Below are 20315 nucleotides of genomic sequence, written 5' to 3'. Positions count from 1 at the left end.
TTTCCCAAAAACACTGAAAATTGCCAGAATGTTCAAACACACTAGCGGTATAAAAGTTATAATGCTACTACAACTGTAGCTATTATCCTGTCATGAAACCATACAAACTGCAAAGTATACTTAAGTCATTTTTTATTACATTTGTAAATTGTAATAGTTTTTCTCTCCCCACGCCCCCCCCCCCCCCCCTTACAGTCAGAAGAAAATTCAGCATCAGAGATGGCGAAGATCTTGTTTTAGTGGATGAACATGAAGGCTTTAGTATCGACGATGATGTATTGGGAGATATTGTGACCAGCCAGCCTGATGTTAGCCTCATGGTCCTGAAAGAAGATGAAGAATGGTCCAGTAAGTTTTTAATAAGAGCATTACATTTCTGGAGAAGTAAGCAGTATGCGAACAATGATAGGAATGTTCCTTTGAACATTCTCTGTATTTGCAAAAGGTGCTACTGGATACAGCCACTGTGTTAAAATGAACAATTCATTGCAAATTAAAGACAAAGGAAGCTAGTCTTCAGCATTGCAAACTTGCATTTTTGCAGAAATGTTTTCAATGCGATCATCTTGAAATTTGTTGGAAATTTCTATCTATATGTCCTACCCATTCAAGGATGGTATTTATTCATGAATGTACGGCTCACAGTTTCCTGGACCTTCATGTGTCTTGAAGACACCTCAATATTGTGAATGTTTGATTTAAAAAACATTTTGGTGTGATGTTTGAGTTGAATGATACTGTCCAAAGGATTACATAAACAAGAATCTACAAAAGTCTGGAAACTTATCATTGTTCTTCGGTGTTGGGTATTACCAGGGAGGTGGCCATCTCCCTGGTATCACCAAGTCCCTGGCTGGTGTAAATTTACTCCTAATTCAAGAAGATCTAGTAATTGCAGTGTTTCTAGTATAGTACGCCTTTTTAGTTATTTGTTGTGCCTAGCATTCTTATGCTATAAATGTATGATTACGTATTTCAAATCTGGGCGGACAACTCTGTCAAAGTTTACAACAGTAGCATATGACACGAGTGCTGTTTTTCCCATGGTTGGCCCCAGCTGATAAATACTGTGGGGTAAATACTGGTCTTTGCCGGATATTACCGTCTCGCTATTTATGATGAGAATGGGAAACACAGGGGAATAATCAATAAGTCATTTCATGAATTTTGTTAATAAAGGAATACACAAATCATTGTACATGAAGTATGATTAACCAAAATAAGAATAATAATAATAATAATAATAATTTATGGCAGGAATTCATTCTTATTGCTGGGACAAATTTTTGCGCAACGTTTTCTGATCTATGTATCTGATACCATTTTTGCTGTGTACAAGAATTCGAAAATTGTAGCAGTCACTTGGGAAGGAATTGCTTCTATTGTAAATGTTTACTCCAATCATTCCGTATTCATTTTCATCAATTGTGAATTTCAAATTTCAGACAACTTATTGTAACATACGTCTTGTAATGGTACACTCAGGTGGCATTTTGAATTTAACAAACTTATGTCATTTTCCCCACAATGATTGTAGTAGAAGCATTTTCTTAATATATTGTGAATTATGAATATCATGCTTGAAGCTTACAACCTACATTCAGAAATCAATACTTTTCATTGTATCCCCCGAACAGAGTTCGGAAGATACTTTGGATTTGGCCTCGTTGCGCCGCCGCGTCCGCTGCAGAGATTTTCTTGTGAGCGCTCTAATGGCTGCAGTTCTTCTTATATCATCAAATTTGGCATGAAGGTGTATTATGGTAGAACAAAGACACCTATTGTTTTTGGTGATGGCACCCTTGCTTGTTCCGCTTTTATACATTGTACATGAAAAGGTAAATTTAACGGGGTCTGCTTGTGCCCTCACTTTTCCACCCTTTAGAGGGTCAAGGGTCACCCTGATCATGTCGATTGATCAGAATTTGCAAAAGTGCTTATTTATGCAATGACTTGATTGTTACTCAACAGATTGTATTCAGACTTGCTAAGGAGGTGTATGGATGGTCATTCAACATATAGGACACAACAGTTTGTGGTGACGGCGCCCTCAGTGTTCCGACTTGGATGCAATGTTACAATTCTTGTGTGCTCTCTGTCAGCCCCATTTCTTATCAGATTTTCTTCAAATTTGGCAAAAAGGTGCATTATATCTCTGTAGTGAAATGAAGATGCCAATTGTTTTTGGTGGTGGCGCTCTTGCTTGTTCCGTCTTTATACACGAAGCGGTAAATATTTCAGGGACTGCTTATGGGGTATGGGGGGGGGCGGGTTCGGGGGATACATGTGCTCGATCGGGTCCCCCGGCCGAGTGCTCTAGTTTAGAGCCAATCTCAAAGAATTTAGAAGTATGGATTACATAGTTGATGTGCAATAAAAAAAATCTGAAGATACATGTATCAGTATGTACCATGAATACTTGTGAAACTTTCCACTTTCAGAAACTAAGAAGTTGATGCTTTAACAATTAATGTCCATGGTCCAAGTAGTAAAAAAAGTCATGTAGTTTAGTGAAATAAAACAAAATGACTGTTTTTTAGTTATGCCTTAAACTTAATTTCCTTTATTAAAATACAAAAAGAGGTTTTAAACATCTATTTTCACCAAAAATTTATCAGAAAGGTAGTTTTGTTGAATAAAATACTGCCAGTGGAGGGCATTAATGACTGTTTGCACTTTAGGTTGAACTCATACAACTTCCACATATATACAATGTACGCAATTTGGAATTGCCAAGGTATTTCCCAGTATTTCCCGGTATTTCCCAGTATTTCCTGCCTGGGGGGAGGAACTCATTACTGATATTTGCCGGGAAATTGCAAGTTACCCTGGTTTTCCCACAAAGCAGGGTATTCAATTCTAATTACCCTAGCTGCTACTTGGAATGCATTAAAGTGTTTGAATACATGCTAGTATTCATTGTGTAAAAACTGTAAGTCGTCTTCTCTCTTTCATTGCTAAAGGTTCAGATGTACATAGCATCGCTAGTGCAGACACTGTCAGAGTGGATACCAGCTCCTCTTCCCAGAGTAGTACAGAATCTGAATCAAGCATTGGCTTCCGTAAAAAAAGACCACGATTAGATGCCATCAAAGAGTCAGATACACTGACTGACTCTCGTGAGGTAAGGTTGGGGAAAAATAGTTTACCTTTGCTTTATTTCAGTCTGAGCTACATGCATCAGAACCAACGGTTAATGTGAGGGACTCATCAGACGAAGAATGTTATTATCACCCAAACAGATTTCATATGTCAGTTAAGGTAGGGCATCCCCTTTGCAAGTCACTACAAATCTTCACCAAAATTCTTCTAGAGATGGCTTTATCTGACCTCAGAACAACACCTGTGATTTTTTAACTGCCAGTATTTAACAAGTCAGGAATAAGAAACAGAAATGTATCCCAGAGTAGGTACTTTTTGTTTTTATTGTATCCCCCAGCATGTAATGCCGTTACGCCGCTGCTGCTGAGTCACATTCTTGTGTGCGCTCTAGCAGCCACAAACCTTGACGGATTTCTTTGAAATTTTGTACGGAGGTTTATATTGTTAATAACGCCCCCCCCCCCCCCCATACCCTAAGGTGATGCTGCCCCAAGTGTTCCGTCTTTTTTTGGTAAAATGCCGATTTTTGTGCATAGCTTGTGTGCGCTCTAGAGGTCACATTTGTTAACAGCTAGATTTTGTTCAAATTTGGTATGGAGGCTTACCATGATGTAATCTACAAGCCCATAGATTTTGGGTGTGCTTCCCCCAGTGTTCTGTCTTTTATAGGGTCAAAGGTAATTTTGGTTAATTTTCTCATGCCACATTCTTGTGTGCGCTGCATTTGTTTTTCATTTCTCTCAAATTTTTATGACGTGTATCTTGGTAATTAAATCTACCCACCTAGCTTTTTTAGTGGTGCTGCCCCCAGTGTTCCGTTTCTTATAGGGTCAAAGGTCATTTTGGTTGACATTCTTGTGTGCCGTCTCTCATCAGCTTTTGTGGATGGATTTCTTTCAAATTTTGCATGAAGGTGTATCTTGGTAAAATCTACCCACCTAGGTTTTTTGATGGTGCTGCCCCAGCGTTCCATCTTTTAAAGGGTCAAAGGGCGTTTTTGTGTGTGCTCTAGTCTATTAGCTATGTATCCCCAAGGGGAAAAACATTGCAAAATTCAGACATTTCCAGATCTAGAAGTACAACAGTCAATTAAGTTATATCGCATGTAGTTAACCTTTAATTATACTAAAAGTGACAAATATATATGTAAGTTAATTGTTATGACAGTTGCTGGGATGGCCCCCTGAGGCCCCTGAGGGGGAGGGGGTAACAAATGTGGAGGTGGGGCACTCCAAGGGAGAAGCACTAGCTGGTATTTTCTCTGTTTTAAATTGCATGGTTAAATTTTATCCAAACTGTGTAGGAATGGGTAGGGGTTGATATTTGTTTGCATGGTGCCTGCGTGGCTTCCATGGGCTGCTAGGGGAGGTTCCTCCAAGGGTAAACCTCTGGGAAATTTCGATCAATCATCTTCTTTTCCAGATTGAGATGTACATGTAGAAGACGAGATGTATTGATTGTTAGATGTATACTATTTTTTATTGTATTCATTATGACAATTCCTGGAATGACTCCTTTAGGTGGTGGTGGGGGGGGGGGGGGGGGGGGCACCCAGCAGGAAGTGGCACTTTTTTCAAAATGCGCAAGGTTTCATGTTATCCAAACCTGCTAGGAATCTTGCCAGTGGGTATGGGATGGAAACCTTGTACAAATAGTACCTGTGGCCTCCATGGAGACTTGTGCGGAGGGGGTGCCGGGGGGCCGGGGGGCCGGGGGTGAGATCCAAAAGTTAAAAGTTTTAAATTTCACGTGCTCACCTTCTTCTTGATCCTAAAGGGTAATAGTTACATACTGCCTTGTTGTATCAAAAGTTATATGGTGTAAAAAGTGCCTTTATAGGTCTGGAACGGAAACTGTTCATGGCACTTCAGAGGGTCTCCCCATGGCCATGAGGCCCACATATAGGTATGTAAATCCTGAGTAGGATGTCACAGTTCTAACCTTGACTTTGTTTCCAGTTAGCCCATAAGGAGCTTGCATTAAATGCGAATTTATCCTCAGCTCAGGTGAGCATTAACCCCCTGAGGCTCTTTTTATGCCTCCGCCACGAAGTGGTGCCGGAGCTAGGCATTATGTTTTCGGGTTGTCCGTCCGTCCGTCCGTCCGTCCGTCCGTCCGTCCGTCCTTCCGTCCGTATATAATGAATTTTGTGGACAGCGTAACTAAAAAACCTTTTGAGGTATCCTAATGAAACTTGGCATGTATGTGTATTAGGGGGTGAAGTTGTGCCTATCAACTTTTTGGTGCACATGCTCAAGGTCAAAGGTCAAAAGGTCAGGGTCAAATACGGAAAAATTTCACTATTTCCACCATATCTATGTAATGCCTGAAGATATTTTCTTGAAACTTAGTGTATACATGTATTACCCAATTAAGATTCTCTGATGAAAGTTTGGGGTCATGAGATCAAAGGTCCAAAGGTCAAGTAAAAATATCAAAACTTCACTTTTTTCTCCGTATCTTGGAAATTGTTCAAGGTATCTTCATGGAACATACTATATATACATGTACTGACTGGCAGTGATTATCCAGAGAATTTAGGGTTCATGGGTCAAAGGTCAGGAGTCAAAGGTCAAGGGCAACACTTCAAAATTTTACTATTTCCCTCATATTTATGCAATGCCAGCGGGATTTTTTTTTTTTTTTAACACTTGGTGTACGCGTGTATAACCTAAGATTTTTTGGAAGCTTTCTTTTTTCTTCTTTTTTTTTTTTTGTTTGCCTCAAAGGTCAAAGATCAAGGGAAAGTGCTGAACTAACTTTTTCCTCCATATCTCAGAAGTGGCTCAAGTTATCTTGAAGCTTACTACGTATTTATGCATGTTGTGCCTGACAGTGATTATTCTATGAATTTTAGGGTCAAAGGCCAGATGAAAATGGTAACAATGAACTTTTCAATACAGAAATTGCACTCTTTCTCCATACCTTGAAAATTTCTCAATGCATAAACTTATGAATGGGTCAAAGTCAAGTTAAAGTCCTTAAATCCCCAAATACATGCTCTCCTATTCATCCAATTAAACCTAAGTCAAGGAAGGTGAACATTCAACACATTTGTGACAAACTTGTCATTTTAATATTTTGCCAATTTTGTGAAAATGTAATCACACATTGTCTACATGTACTATAGACCTATTAGGAGAATCATGCATTATGGCGGAGGCATACCAGTCGCCTTAGCGACATTTCTAATTTTTTGTGCAATTCACTTATGGAAAAATTGAAGGTATAATATGTTACAAGTGTACATTAAAATTGATTTTAACAATATTTAAACCAGGCGCGTTTTTTTTTTTTTCTGGAACTAATTTTCTTTTTTCGTTTCACTGATCTCAATAGGGGTACATAACCGTACATGATGGGTCACCCTTCTGCCGTAGATGACAAGCTAAAAAACAAAAAACACAACAAAACAAATCAAAATAAGGCTAAAACGGGAATGGGGGGAGGGGTTGAGCGATTTTTTTTTTTTTTTTTTGGGGGGGGGGGGGGGAGTTCAACCCCCAAAGCCCCCCCCCCCTTCTTAGAACTGCCACTGATTTAAACCTTACAACTATACAACTATCAATGTATTCCATCGCCTTAACTCCATGATATACATATATACTTATGCCTTCTTAATTGATTTGATTTCATGTACCTTTCACAGTTTGTACGTGGAATTTTGCGGAACAGAGGTGATGCCATTCTCCAAGAATATGAACTGAACGGATCCCTTCAGGATAAAACAAGACGGCAGATGGTTAACGTATTGGTAGCCCACATGCAAGAAACCTATGGGTATGTGCCAGCAAAATTTCCTTTCTCATAATGTAAGCCCGTAATGAAACTTCAAATTCACATTTCAAGATATTCTACTTTTTAAAAATCTCTTTCATCATTATGAACCATTGAATTCAAGAATTGCAATTGATGATTAGTGATTACAAATCAGTTTATTTTTACTTTAAACTGTTCACAAGTAAGGGACATGAAAGTAGCAAACAATTAGGGAATTGGCACATGATTCCTTAATCATAAAGAAACAAAAAAAAAAAGCTTGTATCGTGCAAGTGCAACAAAAGTATCATTTTTATGATTTCTTTACTTTTCTCAATTATCAAAATGAAGAAAAACATTCAAATTAGAAAATTTATGAATGTCTTATTTTAACAACAATGAATGAGCAAATGTGAAAGAAATTCTAGTCGAGTGAGAGGAGAGGGCCTCGAAATGCCCTAATGATTAAAAGATGCAACTGGCTCTGTCAAAACAGATCTTACGTCAAACAATATGATATTTCAGATTTGTATCAACTTAAGTTCTGTTTTGACAGAGCCAGTCACATGTATACGATTGTTCAGATCAACTGCAGATGTGCATCCTTTGCATACTCTTAATTCTTAGCAAACATCCGAAGACAGGGACGAAAACCAAATACGCCATGGGGATAGTCACTCTGTTTCCAAGCCTTAAGGATCCATTTACTAGCACTGGTCATGTAAGTATTATAATGTGGTCTTTCTTCTCAGATATATTCAAATATTACATGTGGGAAACAGGAGGAAAAACAGGGCTTTAAAGATCTAATAATTATATGCTTAACCTATAAACTGCTAAGATTTCTGACTGTTTCATAAATGTGCACTTTATGATGAAGCTAATGGTTAAACCTTCTCTTTCCTGGGTTCGCAAAGGTGGCCCGTGTTGGGCAGGTATGTGTTAAGCATGAAACTTCATTCCCAATTTTTTTATGCCTCTGCAATGAAGTGTCGCCAGAGGCATTATGTTTCCCAGTTGTCCGTCCTTCCGTCCGTCCTCCCGTCTGTCCGTAATCAATTTTGTGGACAGCATAACTAAAAATCAGTTGAGAGTATCTCAATTTTGGCCCATCAAGTAAACACATTGACCGAGTTAATGTTCCTTTAAAAGTCATGTTGGCTTGTGCAAAAGTAGTGAGAAAACTGTTTAACTACACCCACGCCAAATGAAGTTTTAAGGGGGTACATAGGAATCAGCATGATGTCGGGCGGTCCGTTGCAAATCTTGTGTCGCGAACTACCTCATTTTTTGACCGACTTCCATGAAACTTGACACAGATGTGTGCCTTGGGGTGTAGGACTCTGTGCATGACACATTATTTGACTGTCTGGCAGAAAACTTGGGTTGCCATGTGCACAGCATACTTTGGGCAAAATGGGTAAAATATCTCGTGTTGCAAACTTCGTCCTCAGTTTTTGACTGATTTTTATGAAATTTGGGTTAAGGCGGGCTCCCACGATGCAGCTTTTTATGATCGTGGTGCTTGCGGATGGTTGTGGTCACCCAGTTGGAATTGTCAAGTCACATTGTGTGAAAGCAGCGAACACAAGGCTTGTGGAAATCAGCTGATCACAAGCACTGCAGCAGATGACCGCAACGTTATGAACATGTTCAAAATTTGCCGCTTGCGGCAGTGATCGCTTGCGATTTCTTGAACCGCAAGCACTGCGATCTCAACAACCTATTGTGGGAGCTCGGCTTTAGATGTATACCTTGGGGTGAACATGTGGAAGACATATTGTTTTGTAATGGGAGAAAGTGTGTTTGCCATGGTAGCTGCATGCATACTTTTGGCAAAAAAGCTGGGGTTTGTTTTGGTTGCAGTTATTTCTTTGCAATGTTGTGGATTTTACAGGGATTTTCTGCATTGCTTGGCATAAAAATGAATACTGTTTTTGGATAATTTCGCAAAAAATGAAGACTGTTGATGGATAATTACGTAGCTGTATTGTGGTAATTACATGGATTATAAATAAAACCAATATCAATATTTCTCCTCCAATTGCATTTTGACATGCATTTTCAATACTTACTTTTTGAAATTTCCCGCTGGAGGGGGGAACACCCACCTCCCATACCCACTCTTAGGAGGGGTACAGATCAAAGTCCACAGAAAAAAATCAGCTGATTCCAAGATTTCCCAATCTCATCCTTGCAGCATACATATTATGGGCAAAGTGGGAAAATATCTTGTGTTTTGAACTTTATCCTCAGTTTTTTGTTTTTTTTTCTGATTTTCATGCAATATTGGCAAAGATGTTTGTCTGGGGATGTATATAATGTACAGGACATATTTTTCATTAGTGGCAGAAAGTGTTGCCATGGTAATGGCATACTACTTTGGGCAAAAATGGGGAAAAATCCTGTGTCACAAACTACTTCACCAGTTTTTGACCAAATCTCTTGGAATTCAGCGCAGATGTTTGTCTCGGGGTATACAATGTAGGTGTACAAAACATATTTTTCAACAGTGCCAAAATGTGTGTTGCCATGGTAACAGGATACTTATAATGGGCAAAAATAGGGGAAAATCTTGTGTTGTGAACTTAAGTTTGTTTGTTGGTTTTTTTTTTTTAGATTTTCATGAAATTTGGCATGGATGTTTGCTTGGGGTGTACATTTTATATGTTTTCAATAGTGGCAGAAAGTGGTGCCATGGTAACAACATACTACATCATAAAGCAATACTGCCGGGCGGGGGTATTAATCACTTTCAGTGATAGTTCTAGTTGTACTCTCGTGTCTGATTTCTGATGCATTAAAATCATTAATGTGAAAATATAACTCCAAACCAACCCGATAGCTGAGAAACCAATATAAATTAACATGTAAACAAATGGAAAAAGTGATGTAGCACAAAGTTCACTCTCAGGCAGAAAATCTTATCTTCTCTGTTTCTCTCATGATTTTTTATAATTATTTTTAATTGATTGGTGTTTGTGCAGTCAATGGTAAGGTTTCATCACTGTTCTAGGTTACTATTTATAACCACAAAAGGGGGGATCTGCCCCCCCCCCCAACATTCTGTGAGATAATAGTGCGTAATTTGCAATGAATTCACCGCAGCGTTTTATTACTTTTTATGCCTCGCCACGAAGTGTCGCCGGAGGCATTATGTTTTTGGGTTGCCCGTCCGTCCGTCCGTAATCAATTTTGCGGACAGCATAACTAAAAAACCGAGTAAGGTATCCTAATGAAACTTGGCATTGACTATGTATGAGGGGGTGAAGTTGTGCCTATCAACTTTTGGGTCCAGATGCTCAAGGTCAAAAGTCGAGGTCAAATGCTCAAAATTTCACTATTTCCCTCATATCTCTGCAACGGATATCCCTGGAGGTATTTTCTTGAATCTTGGTGTATACATGTATTACCAGACAAAGATTCCTTGAGGAAAAAATTGGGCCATGAGGTCAAAGGTCAAGGGTCAAAGGTCAAGTGAAAGTGCTAAAATTTCACATTTTTCTTCATATTTTTGAACTGGGTCAAGATATCTTCATGAAACTTAATGCATATACATGTATTGCCTGACTGATTCTTTTGAGGGGGCTTGGGGTCAAAGGTCAGGGGTCAAAGGTCAGGTTAAACTGCAAAAATTCTATTTAATGTAGAAATGAGATTTTTTCTCCATGTCTTATGAGTGCTCAATGCATATATAACTTGAGTCAAACTAGGTGTAAATAAGCATTGCTGTACAATGATTCTGTTCAGAAAGGTTTTGGCTGTGGGATCAAACATCAATTAAGGGCCTACATTGTACTATGAAAGTGGAAATTTTCGCTTAATTCCATATGTTGAAAGTACTGGCTCTAAATATACCCCTAAAACTATATAATTAACAGATCCATGTAATGTTTATATGCCCATCATGTCAACTTGTGGTCTCTAGTTGGCAATATATTCACTGTACTTATTTGGAGAATAATGCGATATGGCGGAGCCATACCAGTCGCCAGAGCGACATTTCTAGTTTCTTTCTTGCACAACTTTTATACCAAATTTGCTATGACCTTACCAATACAAAGCCATGGCCCTTTTTATGAATGCATAGGGGGGGGGGGGGCGAGAGCACTTGTGTAGATTATAGTACTGGGATGTGCTGCTTTGACCGCCTCCTTTTGTGGGCTCTGATACACAAAAATCACCATCTGTTCTGGTCGGCTTCCGTGATGACCGTTCCCAAGATACCTGAAATTGACAACCCAGCTTCTCTGTGTACTGTCCTAGCCCCGGGACCGTCCCGTGATTAGCGAGCTCATTTGGTGAGCTGCCTGATCACAGCAATGTTCGTCTGATCTATAATTGCTGTTCTCACGATTCCCGAACTTCTCTCTTCCTTTCTCTCTGTTTCCTTTGTTCACTCTCGGCTCACTCACACGCACGTACGTCCAGCATGCACAGAGTACATGCACTCATCGACTACGCTTGCTTCGTAACGTGCAAGGCATTGCCAGACCGGCCGGGAGGGGAGTCTTTACTGGCCTACGTACTCGAGTGATAGTGATACTCAGTGACAGTGCCTTTTGAATTGCGTGTGTTGATTGTAATGTTATGTTCATCGGGATAGTGACATCATGCTAATCAAGGGATCTCCAAAGGGCAGGGTGTGGGGTTAAAATGATGGATTACAGAATTCTCCGAATTAATTAATTTGGAGCTCTCTAATGATGTAATTGAGGATTATTAGTTGGCAGCTCTGGATATGGGTCTTAATAAAGAACTGCTATTTTAGGGTTAACACTTGAATTTTGATGCACATGTTCCCTAGCTAGTTCACTGAAAAAGTTCTAAGGGCCAGTGAATTAATAAAACTTCAGAAACATTCACGTAAAAGGATTAACAGACTATTTTTCTTTCTGAATTCTAAGTAAGATGAGGGTATTCATCTCAAAATATATCTACTTTTCAATGAATGTTGTACTTTTCCTTTCACTCTAGGAAGCTTTTTTTGATGCACGAAGCAATACAGGGTTCCTGGCTGCTAGAATAAAGAATGTGAACCGCACAACAGATGAGAAAGCATCCATACCCAAGCCGTCAAGGACAGATGGTGGTCCGGGGAAGGTCCGAGAAGGTACCCAACAACCTGCTGCAGGCTGCAGCTATGATGAGGACCTCAACTGGCTACAACACTGCCCGACATTAGCACGTGATTCTAGCCTGGTTGTAGAAAAGATGCAGTCTACTTTCCCTGTCAGACAACATATGGTCAAGGAGGGACGCACTGCATCAGACATCTTGGAACAGTTTCCTTGTTTTGAAACTGTTCCTGGTTTGGTATGTATTTCAAAATATTTTACCTGTCTTTTAACACTATCGGGCCCATGGGCAATCTAACATGGCTAGCACACAAAATATTTTATTTATAAGCCATTGATAAAACATAGGCATTCAAAGAATTAAGACATTACTATCATAATCATTATTGTTCATATAAAACACCTCTCAGCTGGACTGCTCCACTTTTACATTGCCCAGCAATTAGGTTGAAGTAAACACTAAACAAGGTACTTAAAAGCTAATGAACTCCTTTGTAGCACCTTGATTGTAACTCTGGCTAGACTTGACCTAATGAATAAAGTGTGAACACTTCTTTGTGCATGGCACTTCTCAATACAATGGACAATGTAAGCTTGGTTAGTGAGTGGGCATCTTAATACAATGCCAATGGCTTTTACATAGGTTTAGCATGTAATGTATATACTGTACAGTAACATATAGCAGAAACCTGTTTAAATAAGATACTTCTGCCCTATGTAATCAAGATGGAATACTAAATTTGCCAAATCAACTTGAATTCCCAAACTTATCAATGTCGTAAAATAAATGAAATGTGCAACTTTGTCAAGTTTTGTAATGCAAGAGTGACTATGATTTGGGGCATTACAATAACAGCTACACTCTCTGTGTCGAATTAAACTTTATGTGTACAGAAATTTCATAAATTTCCTCAAGACTGGCAGGTACGTGGGCAAGTACATGGACTGTGATTCTCCTGTTGTGATGGTGCCTCTTTCCAAACGAGGTGGTCTTAAAAAATGTTATGCCTTTTCTAGAATAGAAAGTTGTGTTGTAACAATGGAGTCTGCTTTTTAGACTGCAGTGTCTTACTTGCCCTAAAATCAGAATCAGGCCTGGACTAGAATATTCCTGCTGTGAAATTATGGATAGCTGTTGATTTTTTTTTTCCTCTCTCCCTTTCCCCTTTTCCTTAAAATATATTCCGGCAGATTGAAGAAGATTTTCGAAAGATGTTTCCTGAGAATCACTCACGTTTCCTGATCAAGTGGCCTGAATTGAAGCCCAGGGTTGTGGCACTTGCTCGACAACTTCTGAAGCAGAATGGAAACTTGACAGTCATGGAGCTCCTGTCATCTTTTGACAGTTCTGACCAGAACAAAGAAGGTATTTTTGCACATTCCCTGGAATGCACCCTCTAATTTCATAAAGAGTCTGAAGTGTCATCAGAAGTTAAAATTAAACCAACCTTATCATTGAACATTCTAGTGATGGTCAATTTTTCATGGAGCATAATCACACTCCCACATAAACACAACACAAATGTGGGCCAGGAAGCTTATTTTCGAGTAGCCATACAAAATTTTCCCCATCCTGAGAGGGGACTCCCTCCCGGATCATCCCCTCATCTAGTTATTTCACTCCATAGGATTTTTTTTTACAAAAAACAATTTCCAATACTCTGAAAGTATATTGTACTCACATAAATGTGCATCAGAAAAAGTTTATTTCTAAGATGCCAATTGCTAAATTTTCCCTACCCTTAGATGGGGCAGTCCCTTCCAAACCTTCCCCTGCATTTTTACCCATCTAACTTTAACTTTTAACATTTTTAAGTCGTCCAAAGGAAAGATCCCTTATGCCGTCATATTTGTCCGTCTGTGTCTCTCCGTCTGTCTGTCAACAATTTTGGTATCCCACTTTTTCATCGATCTATATCTTGGCTCCGAGTTAACCAAACAAGTTCATATTTGGTATCGGTATCCTTTAGGACTTTTCTGATATTAAGCTCATTTTTGTGTTGAGGTTGAGCTTAAAGGCAAAGATCAAAGGTAATTCAATGTCACATGGGTTATATAAAACAAATGAAAATAGCTCTTTCTCGTAATATCTCAAGAAAGGTTTGGAGAAACAACTTCAATCTTGGTATATGTATACCTATGGACGTGGCAATGATCTGTGACATCAAGCTTTGACCTTGACCTTTGACCTTGATTAAACATGAAAATGGCTCTTTCACGTAATATCTCAAGAAAGGTTTGGAGAAACAACTTCAAACTTGGTATATGTATACCTACGGACGTGGCAATGATCTGTGACCTCAAGCTTTGACCTTGACCTTTGCCCTTTGCCCTTGATTATTTGTAGACAACATTTTGAATACTGTCCATATTGGCACGGTTTTCAATTACTCGACATTGGACGACTGCTTTGGACGTCGTCCATATTATTATACACTTGGCTTGATTTCTGCTATTCTGATGGCAGAACCCCTTCCCACACACTCCCCCTGCTTTGTCCCTTCACTCCCTCACTCAGTGCCCCCCCCCCTCCTTTTTGTCTCACCTGAACAAAGTTCTGGCAGAGATTGACATAGTAATCGCTTTTCCTGTTGCTGTGTTAGAAAAATGTTAAAGGCTTTTGTTGAACTTGCTCTCATTTCTCTATTTCTGCATCAATTTTGTTCAAACTTGGAACAAATAATCCTTGGGTATTACCAGATGTGAGTTGATGAGGATGATGAGGTGAAAGGTCATCTAGGGGTCAAAAGATCAAATGATGCGAGGCCATGTGCATCATTTTTAGCTCACCTTAGCCGAAGGTTCAAGTGAGCTGTTGCCATCCGTTTTTGTCTGCCGTCCCTTGTCCGTTGTGCGGTGTGCGTCATCTGTAAACTTTTATATTTTCATCTTCTTCTGCAGAACGAATGGTCGGCTTTTAGTCAAACTTGCAGAGAATCATTCTGTTGGGTAGAGTTGTTCAAATGATAACTGTAGCCCCATGGGGGCCCAGGGGGAGGGCCCCCAGGGTGCAAAATTCTCAAAATTTCAAACATCTTCTTCTCCAGATCCACAAGAAGATCAGTCAAGTTGTTTTGTGTGTAGATACCTTTATAAGTAAAGAATGAAAGTTGTTTATGACAACTCCTGTTGTGCCCCCTCCTTGGATTATTCTGTGTCAGTTTTCCTAAGAGTTTTCCCATTCAAATCTCAAAATAATTATATTGCCCTAGCGCCCTCTAGACAACTACTGAAACTCCCCTTTAAATGAATGTTGAGTAAAAGTTGCCTTCAGTGAGTTTGTACACAAATTACCAATGAGATTGATAACTCAAAGTTTAATTCATGTCAAAATGAACAGAGCCCATGGAAGTACAAGAATTGTATATTTATTAAAGGAAAAAAAAATATTTTAATCTTTTACAAAAAGGGAACAATTAAGCTGTGATCATTCAGAGCATTACAAGTTACATTTCAATGATCACAGCAAGTTCCTAAAATGACCACAAATTACTCACTGGACCATCTCTTCATGCATGAATGATCAAGGTTTTTAATTATAGACAATCAATGACTACTAATCTGATACATGTGATTGTAATAAAGTATCTGCTCACCATGCACTTGTAAGATTTAGGAATAATCTGCATGTGTATTGTTACTAATTGTTTTGCCAGAGTGTCCAAATGGGGGGGGGGGGGGGGGGGGGGGGGGGGGTAAATGATTTTACATGCAACTGTAGTAACTCAGTGAGCAATCATTTCAGGTGTTCACAGTGAATTTGACTCTTCAGCACAAGGTGAGTATTGATGGAAAACTCACAAAAAAGTGCATGTCCTACTTTTCTCCTACTTTTACTGAAATTTAGCTCCTATTTTTTTTCTCCTACTTTTTCACCATGATCTACTAGAAAGCTTGCTTGATTTTATTATTTTGCATTTTGAAATACAGGATGGAATTCTGGTACATCTTCCATCCTCCTCCTCTTGTGCCTGTTGCCTCCTGCAAGCCAAGGGAGGTCTAAAGCTGCCTCAGCAAAAGTATCCATTTCCTCAGCAATCTCAAGGATTATTCAGTTTCAGAAGGTATGTAGCTTTTCAGTATAAAAGTGGACTATAAATAAATAATGTTATTAGTACCCTCGTCACACCTTGCATGTTCTCACTGCATTCTAGAAAATGTTGCGAAAACTGACTAAATGTGTGTACACAGGGAGTAGATGTAGCAATGGTCTATCTAAGAATTTCATGAATGTGCTTAGACTGGCTTGGACTAAGAGGGTGCTCAAGAACTTTGGGCCTGTTCAAAAACTGAACCTATCCTAAGATTATTAGGAGTGACAATGCGCTAGAACGAGATGGACCTACTGCAAACAGGGTTGCCATACTTCAATCCTACTAGGAATATGTTTCAGCGTGACATTTTCACAGCCCTAAATGTAGAGTTATATCAATAAACAAAAGGTCAGTACTTTTTGCCTCGATATTGGAAATTGATTACAAATTTGCAGCAAGAAAATAATTGTGAAGGAAATTTTAAAATCCTTATTTTCACAGTGTCTCCTTTTGTGTGAGTTGAAATGACTCAACCATATTAGAAAGACTCTTCTCAATCAGATACTTAAAACCTGCTTTGAAAATACTTGCATTTTTTACCAGGCCTCTACAGCCTACCTCTATACGTTTATAAAATTTTCTGTGCAAAGTCCTGGTTGAAGAATGTAGCTACAGTGTATATCTCTGTTCAGTTCATTAACCATAAAGTGAATTGAGCGAGATACAAGTTATAGGGGAGACTACGCTGCACATGGATGTCACCATCATGTACAAGCCCTGTGATTTATGCACTTTTCCTATTTGCTCAAGAGTTATGATGGAGCATCACTTGCAGCCAAGCCTTGATAGTCTGCAACATGCAGCCTGAAGGCCACTGCATATCATACAAATCTTTGGTCGCACAACTTGCCGACTATCATATGTGACCGTGCACCTCAAAACGAACATAAAGTCGCACACCCTGATTTTTCGTGAGGACTGAAAATAAGTGAAATGGGTCAACCTAGCCGAACTTGACTTTTTCATATTTTCTGAAAGAGCGGGTCTTCTTTTACATTATGCTAAAATTTGGTATCATAAAACGGGCAGGAAAGTGTGTGTTTTTTTTTAGCAGTTTATCTCCAACATTTTTGGTAGAGTAGTGTGATTAGGTGTGTTTTTAGAATCCCTTTTTCATTTCTGAGAAACCTTGTCCACACTCCTCACTTTCAACTCTAATAACTTTTGAAAGGATAGTGCTACTGCTTTTAAAGTTGGCGTTAATTGTGGACAGAATGTGTTAATGAGGCATGCTTAATTTCAGTTTAATCTGATAATCCCTTCATTGTTGTTACTCTGGCGGTTTACTTCCCGTTTTTTGTCCCATTCATCGCACAGCCAGCACGGTTTGGTAAAGATTAAGCACTTGAATAGACACTGTACTTCAGAGCCTCTTTTCTCAATTCACACTTCTCCTGAGTTTGTGCTTTCTTTCCAATATTTAGATATGTTAGGAGAGTCCATTTGATTTGAATCATACATCATTTTAAAGCTTAAATTCTGCTCTTTCAGAATATGGTCTTAACTAAAAATTAATGTCTGGCGACTTTTTGTTTGTTTTGAGGTGCAGGGTCACATATGAAATAAACAGTGCGTATTATTCTGTTTTATTTCAGATCTTAAGTCGCTGAGTTGTGTGACAGAAAGTCATATCGAATGCGGTGGCCTTTAGTCTAATCAGGCCTCTTAAATTGAGAAAAAAGTCAGAAAACGTTGTGCTACTTTGCACATTGCAGACATTTTCCACAAAACATCCAGATCCCCCCACTATATATGTATGTATGTATGATGATGGTAACAGTGATGATAAAGATAGAGTTTTGATAGAATTAACAAGTGGGAAAAGGGTAACTGCTAGTTTCATCGTTTACTAGTACATGTAATTTGTTTCAAACACAGAGTGGAGGGAGCATTCAAGATTTTCTGGATGGCACCAAACAGACCCAGAGCCAACCGTTCCTTCTTGGAATTGGAAATTCTAAGGCCTGTATCAGCAGTGACTTGCTCATTGTCGATCACAAGGCCATTCCATGTGGTGCCCGTACGGTGGAAGGAGCAGTAGATGAACTCTTCAAGACGCACTTTGTCTTTGGCTTGCATTACTGCCAGTCTCTTCATCAGTTCTGGACCTTCATCCAGACAGCTGTTTTCGAGATTGATGTTGGAGTTTCCTGCGAATCACCGAGAGTGCGTGAACTAAGATCCAAATTATTCACACCATGATTTGCTTCAAATGCAAGAGAAATTTTGCAATACCAAAGTTGGTGCAACATTTAAGATTAAGTCATGGACTAAGTGAAGGAGGAAAAGAGGTGTTAATCTGTGGACAGGGAGCTTGTGCAAGAACATTTTATTCTTTTCGTGGATTTCGAGGGCATTTGCAGACTCACCTTAAATCTGGTTTGCCAGATAATCAAGAACAGTTTACTGAAAATGAGAAAGCTGGTGAATCATTCGAAGAGAGCTTTGCAGGAAACAGTAATGATAACGACGACAGTGATCAAGATCAGGATATAAATGCAGAAGATGACATTTTATCCGCTGAAGATTTGAATAGGCAGTGTGCAAAAGTAATTTCAAAATTTTCAGCAAACAGTGCAAACTCTGGAAAAGTTGTAAATGACATCGTGGAATCAACCAGTTTGATTGTAGGTGATGTAGTAAAAAGTGCATCAGCGGCAGTTAAGGCTACTTTCTTGAAACATAAACTGCCCATTGAGTCCGAAGCTTATAGAGAAATACAGACGCATTTTGCTATGCTTGAAAAGCCATTTGAAAATTTGAACTCAGAATATAAGCGGATGAAATATTGTGCAACACTTGGACTTGTTGAACCACAAGAAATAAAGTTAGGCATCCGGTATGAAAGTCGTCTAAATAAAAGAAGTAAGCAGTATGAACAGATTGCTATTGAAGATACCTTTGTTTATATACCCATTTTAGAATCTTTAAAGCAACTTTTGAGCAATGAAGATAAATTGCATTTTGCTACTCATGACCATAGGAGCACTGATGGTGTAATGAGAGATTACTGTGATGGTGCACAATTTGAGAAAATCCCTCTTTTCCATGAAGATGAAAATGCCCTACAAATTCACTATTTTTATGATGACTTTGAAACTGTAAACCCCATCGGTTCAAAAACAAAAATTCACAAGTTAGGTGCCTTTTATTTCATTTTGAAAAATCTGCCACCAAAGTATAATTCTATTCTTTCCAATATCAATCTTGTAGCTCTGTGGTATGCTGAAGATGCCAAAAAATATGGATTTAATGCTATTCTCAAGCATATTGTGAAAGACATTAACATTCTGTCAACAGTTGGCATTACTCTTCCTAATGGCATTGTGAAGAGGGGAACCATTACTCAAATTAGTGCTGATAATCTAGGTGCAAATGCCCTGTTTGGTTTTGTACAGAGCTTTTCTGCTAATTATTACTGTCGATTGTGTGTGACAAGCAAGGAAGAGGCGCAGAACACATTAAAAGAGGTGTTAATGGAAATGCGCACCATGCAGACTTATGAGCAACATTTACAAGAAGCTGAAGCTCAAACTACACTGTCACATGTGTTTGGAGTTAAACAAAAAACTGTATTGAATGATTGTATTTACTTTCATATCTTGACAAATTTTTCACTTGATATAATGCATGATCTGTTGGAAGGCATAGTTCAGTATGAGCTGAAACTTGTACTAGAATATTTCATCTATGAAAGGCAACCACCACTCTTGACCCATGATGAACTGAATCAGAGAGTTGCCAGCCATTGCTTAAACCGTACAGATAACAAGAACAAACCATCCTACATTAAACTGAGAACAGCTGGCAATGATGTGGGTCAAAAGGCAATGCAGGCTTGGTGCTTGATAAGAAATCTTCCATTCATCATAGCTCATGACATTGAAGAAGGAAACGTCTACTGGGAACTGCTGCTAAGATTACTAGATTGTATGGATATTATTTTTGCTCCCCAATTAACAGCAGGCTTGATAGCCCAGTTGTCTGTTCTCACTGAAGAACATCACACACACTTTCAAAAAACATTTCCTGCCAATAGGTTGTTGCCAAAGCATCATTTCATGGTGCATTATGCTACATGTTTGAGAGAAGTTGGGCCACTCGTACATGTATGGTGTATGCGGTACGAAGCGAAACATCACTATTTTGGCCGTGTTGCAGAATCTGTACGTAATTACAAAAACATATGTAAATCACTTGCAAAGAAACATCAGACAGCACTAACGTTCCATCTTCAGTCAAACCATCCTTTGGAGTGTCTCGAGGTTGGGCCAGGTACTTC

General features: G+C 39.0%; 1 protein-coding gene across 1 annotated transcript; it reads left to right on the top strand.

The window, feature by feature from the left end:
- Nucleotides 1–207: 207 nt before the first annotated feature.
- LOC139712618 (uncharacterized) lies at nt 208–18470 on the top strand. Its single transcript, XM_071624429.1, has 8 exons — nt 208–348; nt 2964–3124; nt 6752–6882; nt 7489–7582; nt 11839–12177; nt 13131–13305; nt 15870–16003; nt 17912–18470. Exons 1-8 carry the CDS (start codon nt 318–320, stop codon nt 18233–18235), a joined length of 1389 nt encoding a protein of 462 aa, XP_071480530.1. The 5' UTR covers nt 208–317; the 3' UTR covers nt 18236–18470.
- The last annotated feature ends 1845 nt before the right edge of the window (nt 18471–20315 follow it).

This window comes from Diadema antillarum, unplaced genomic scaffold (genome assembly GCF_040938485.1).
Source record: "Diadema antillarum isolate AM-2024a unplaced genomic scaffold, OU_Dant_1.0 seq00001829_RagTag, whole genome shotgun sequence".
Lineage (NCBI taxonomy): Eukaryota > Metazoa > Echinodermata > Echinoidea > Diadematoida > Diadematidae > Diadema > Diadema antillarum.
The sequence above is the reverse complement of the archived record's forward strand: the minus strand, read 5'-3'. Positions and strand labels throughout refer to the sequence as shown.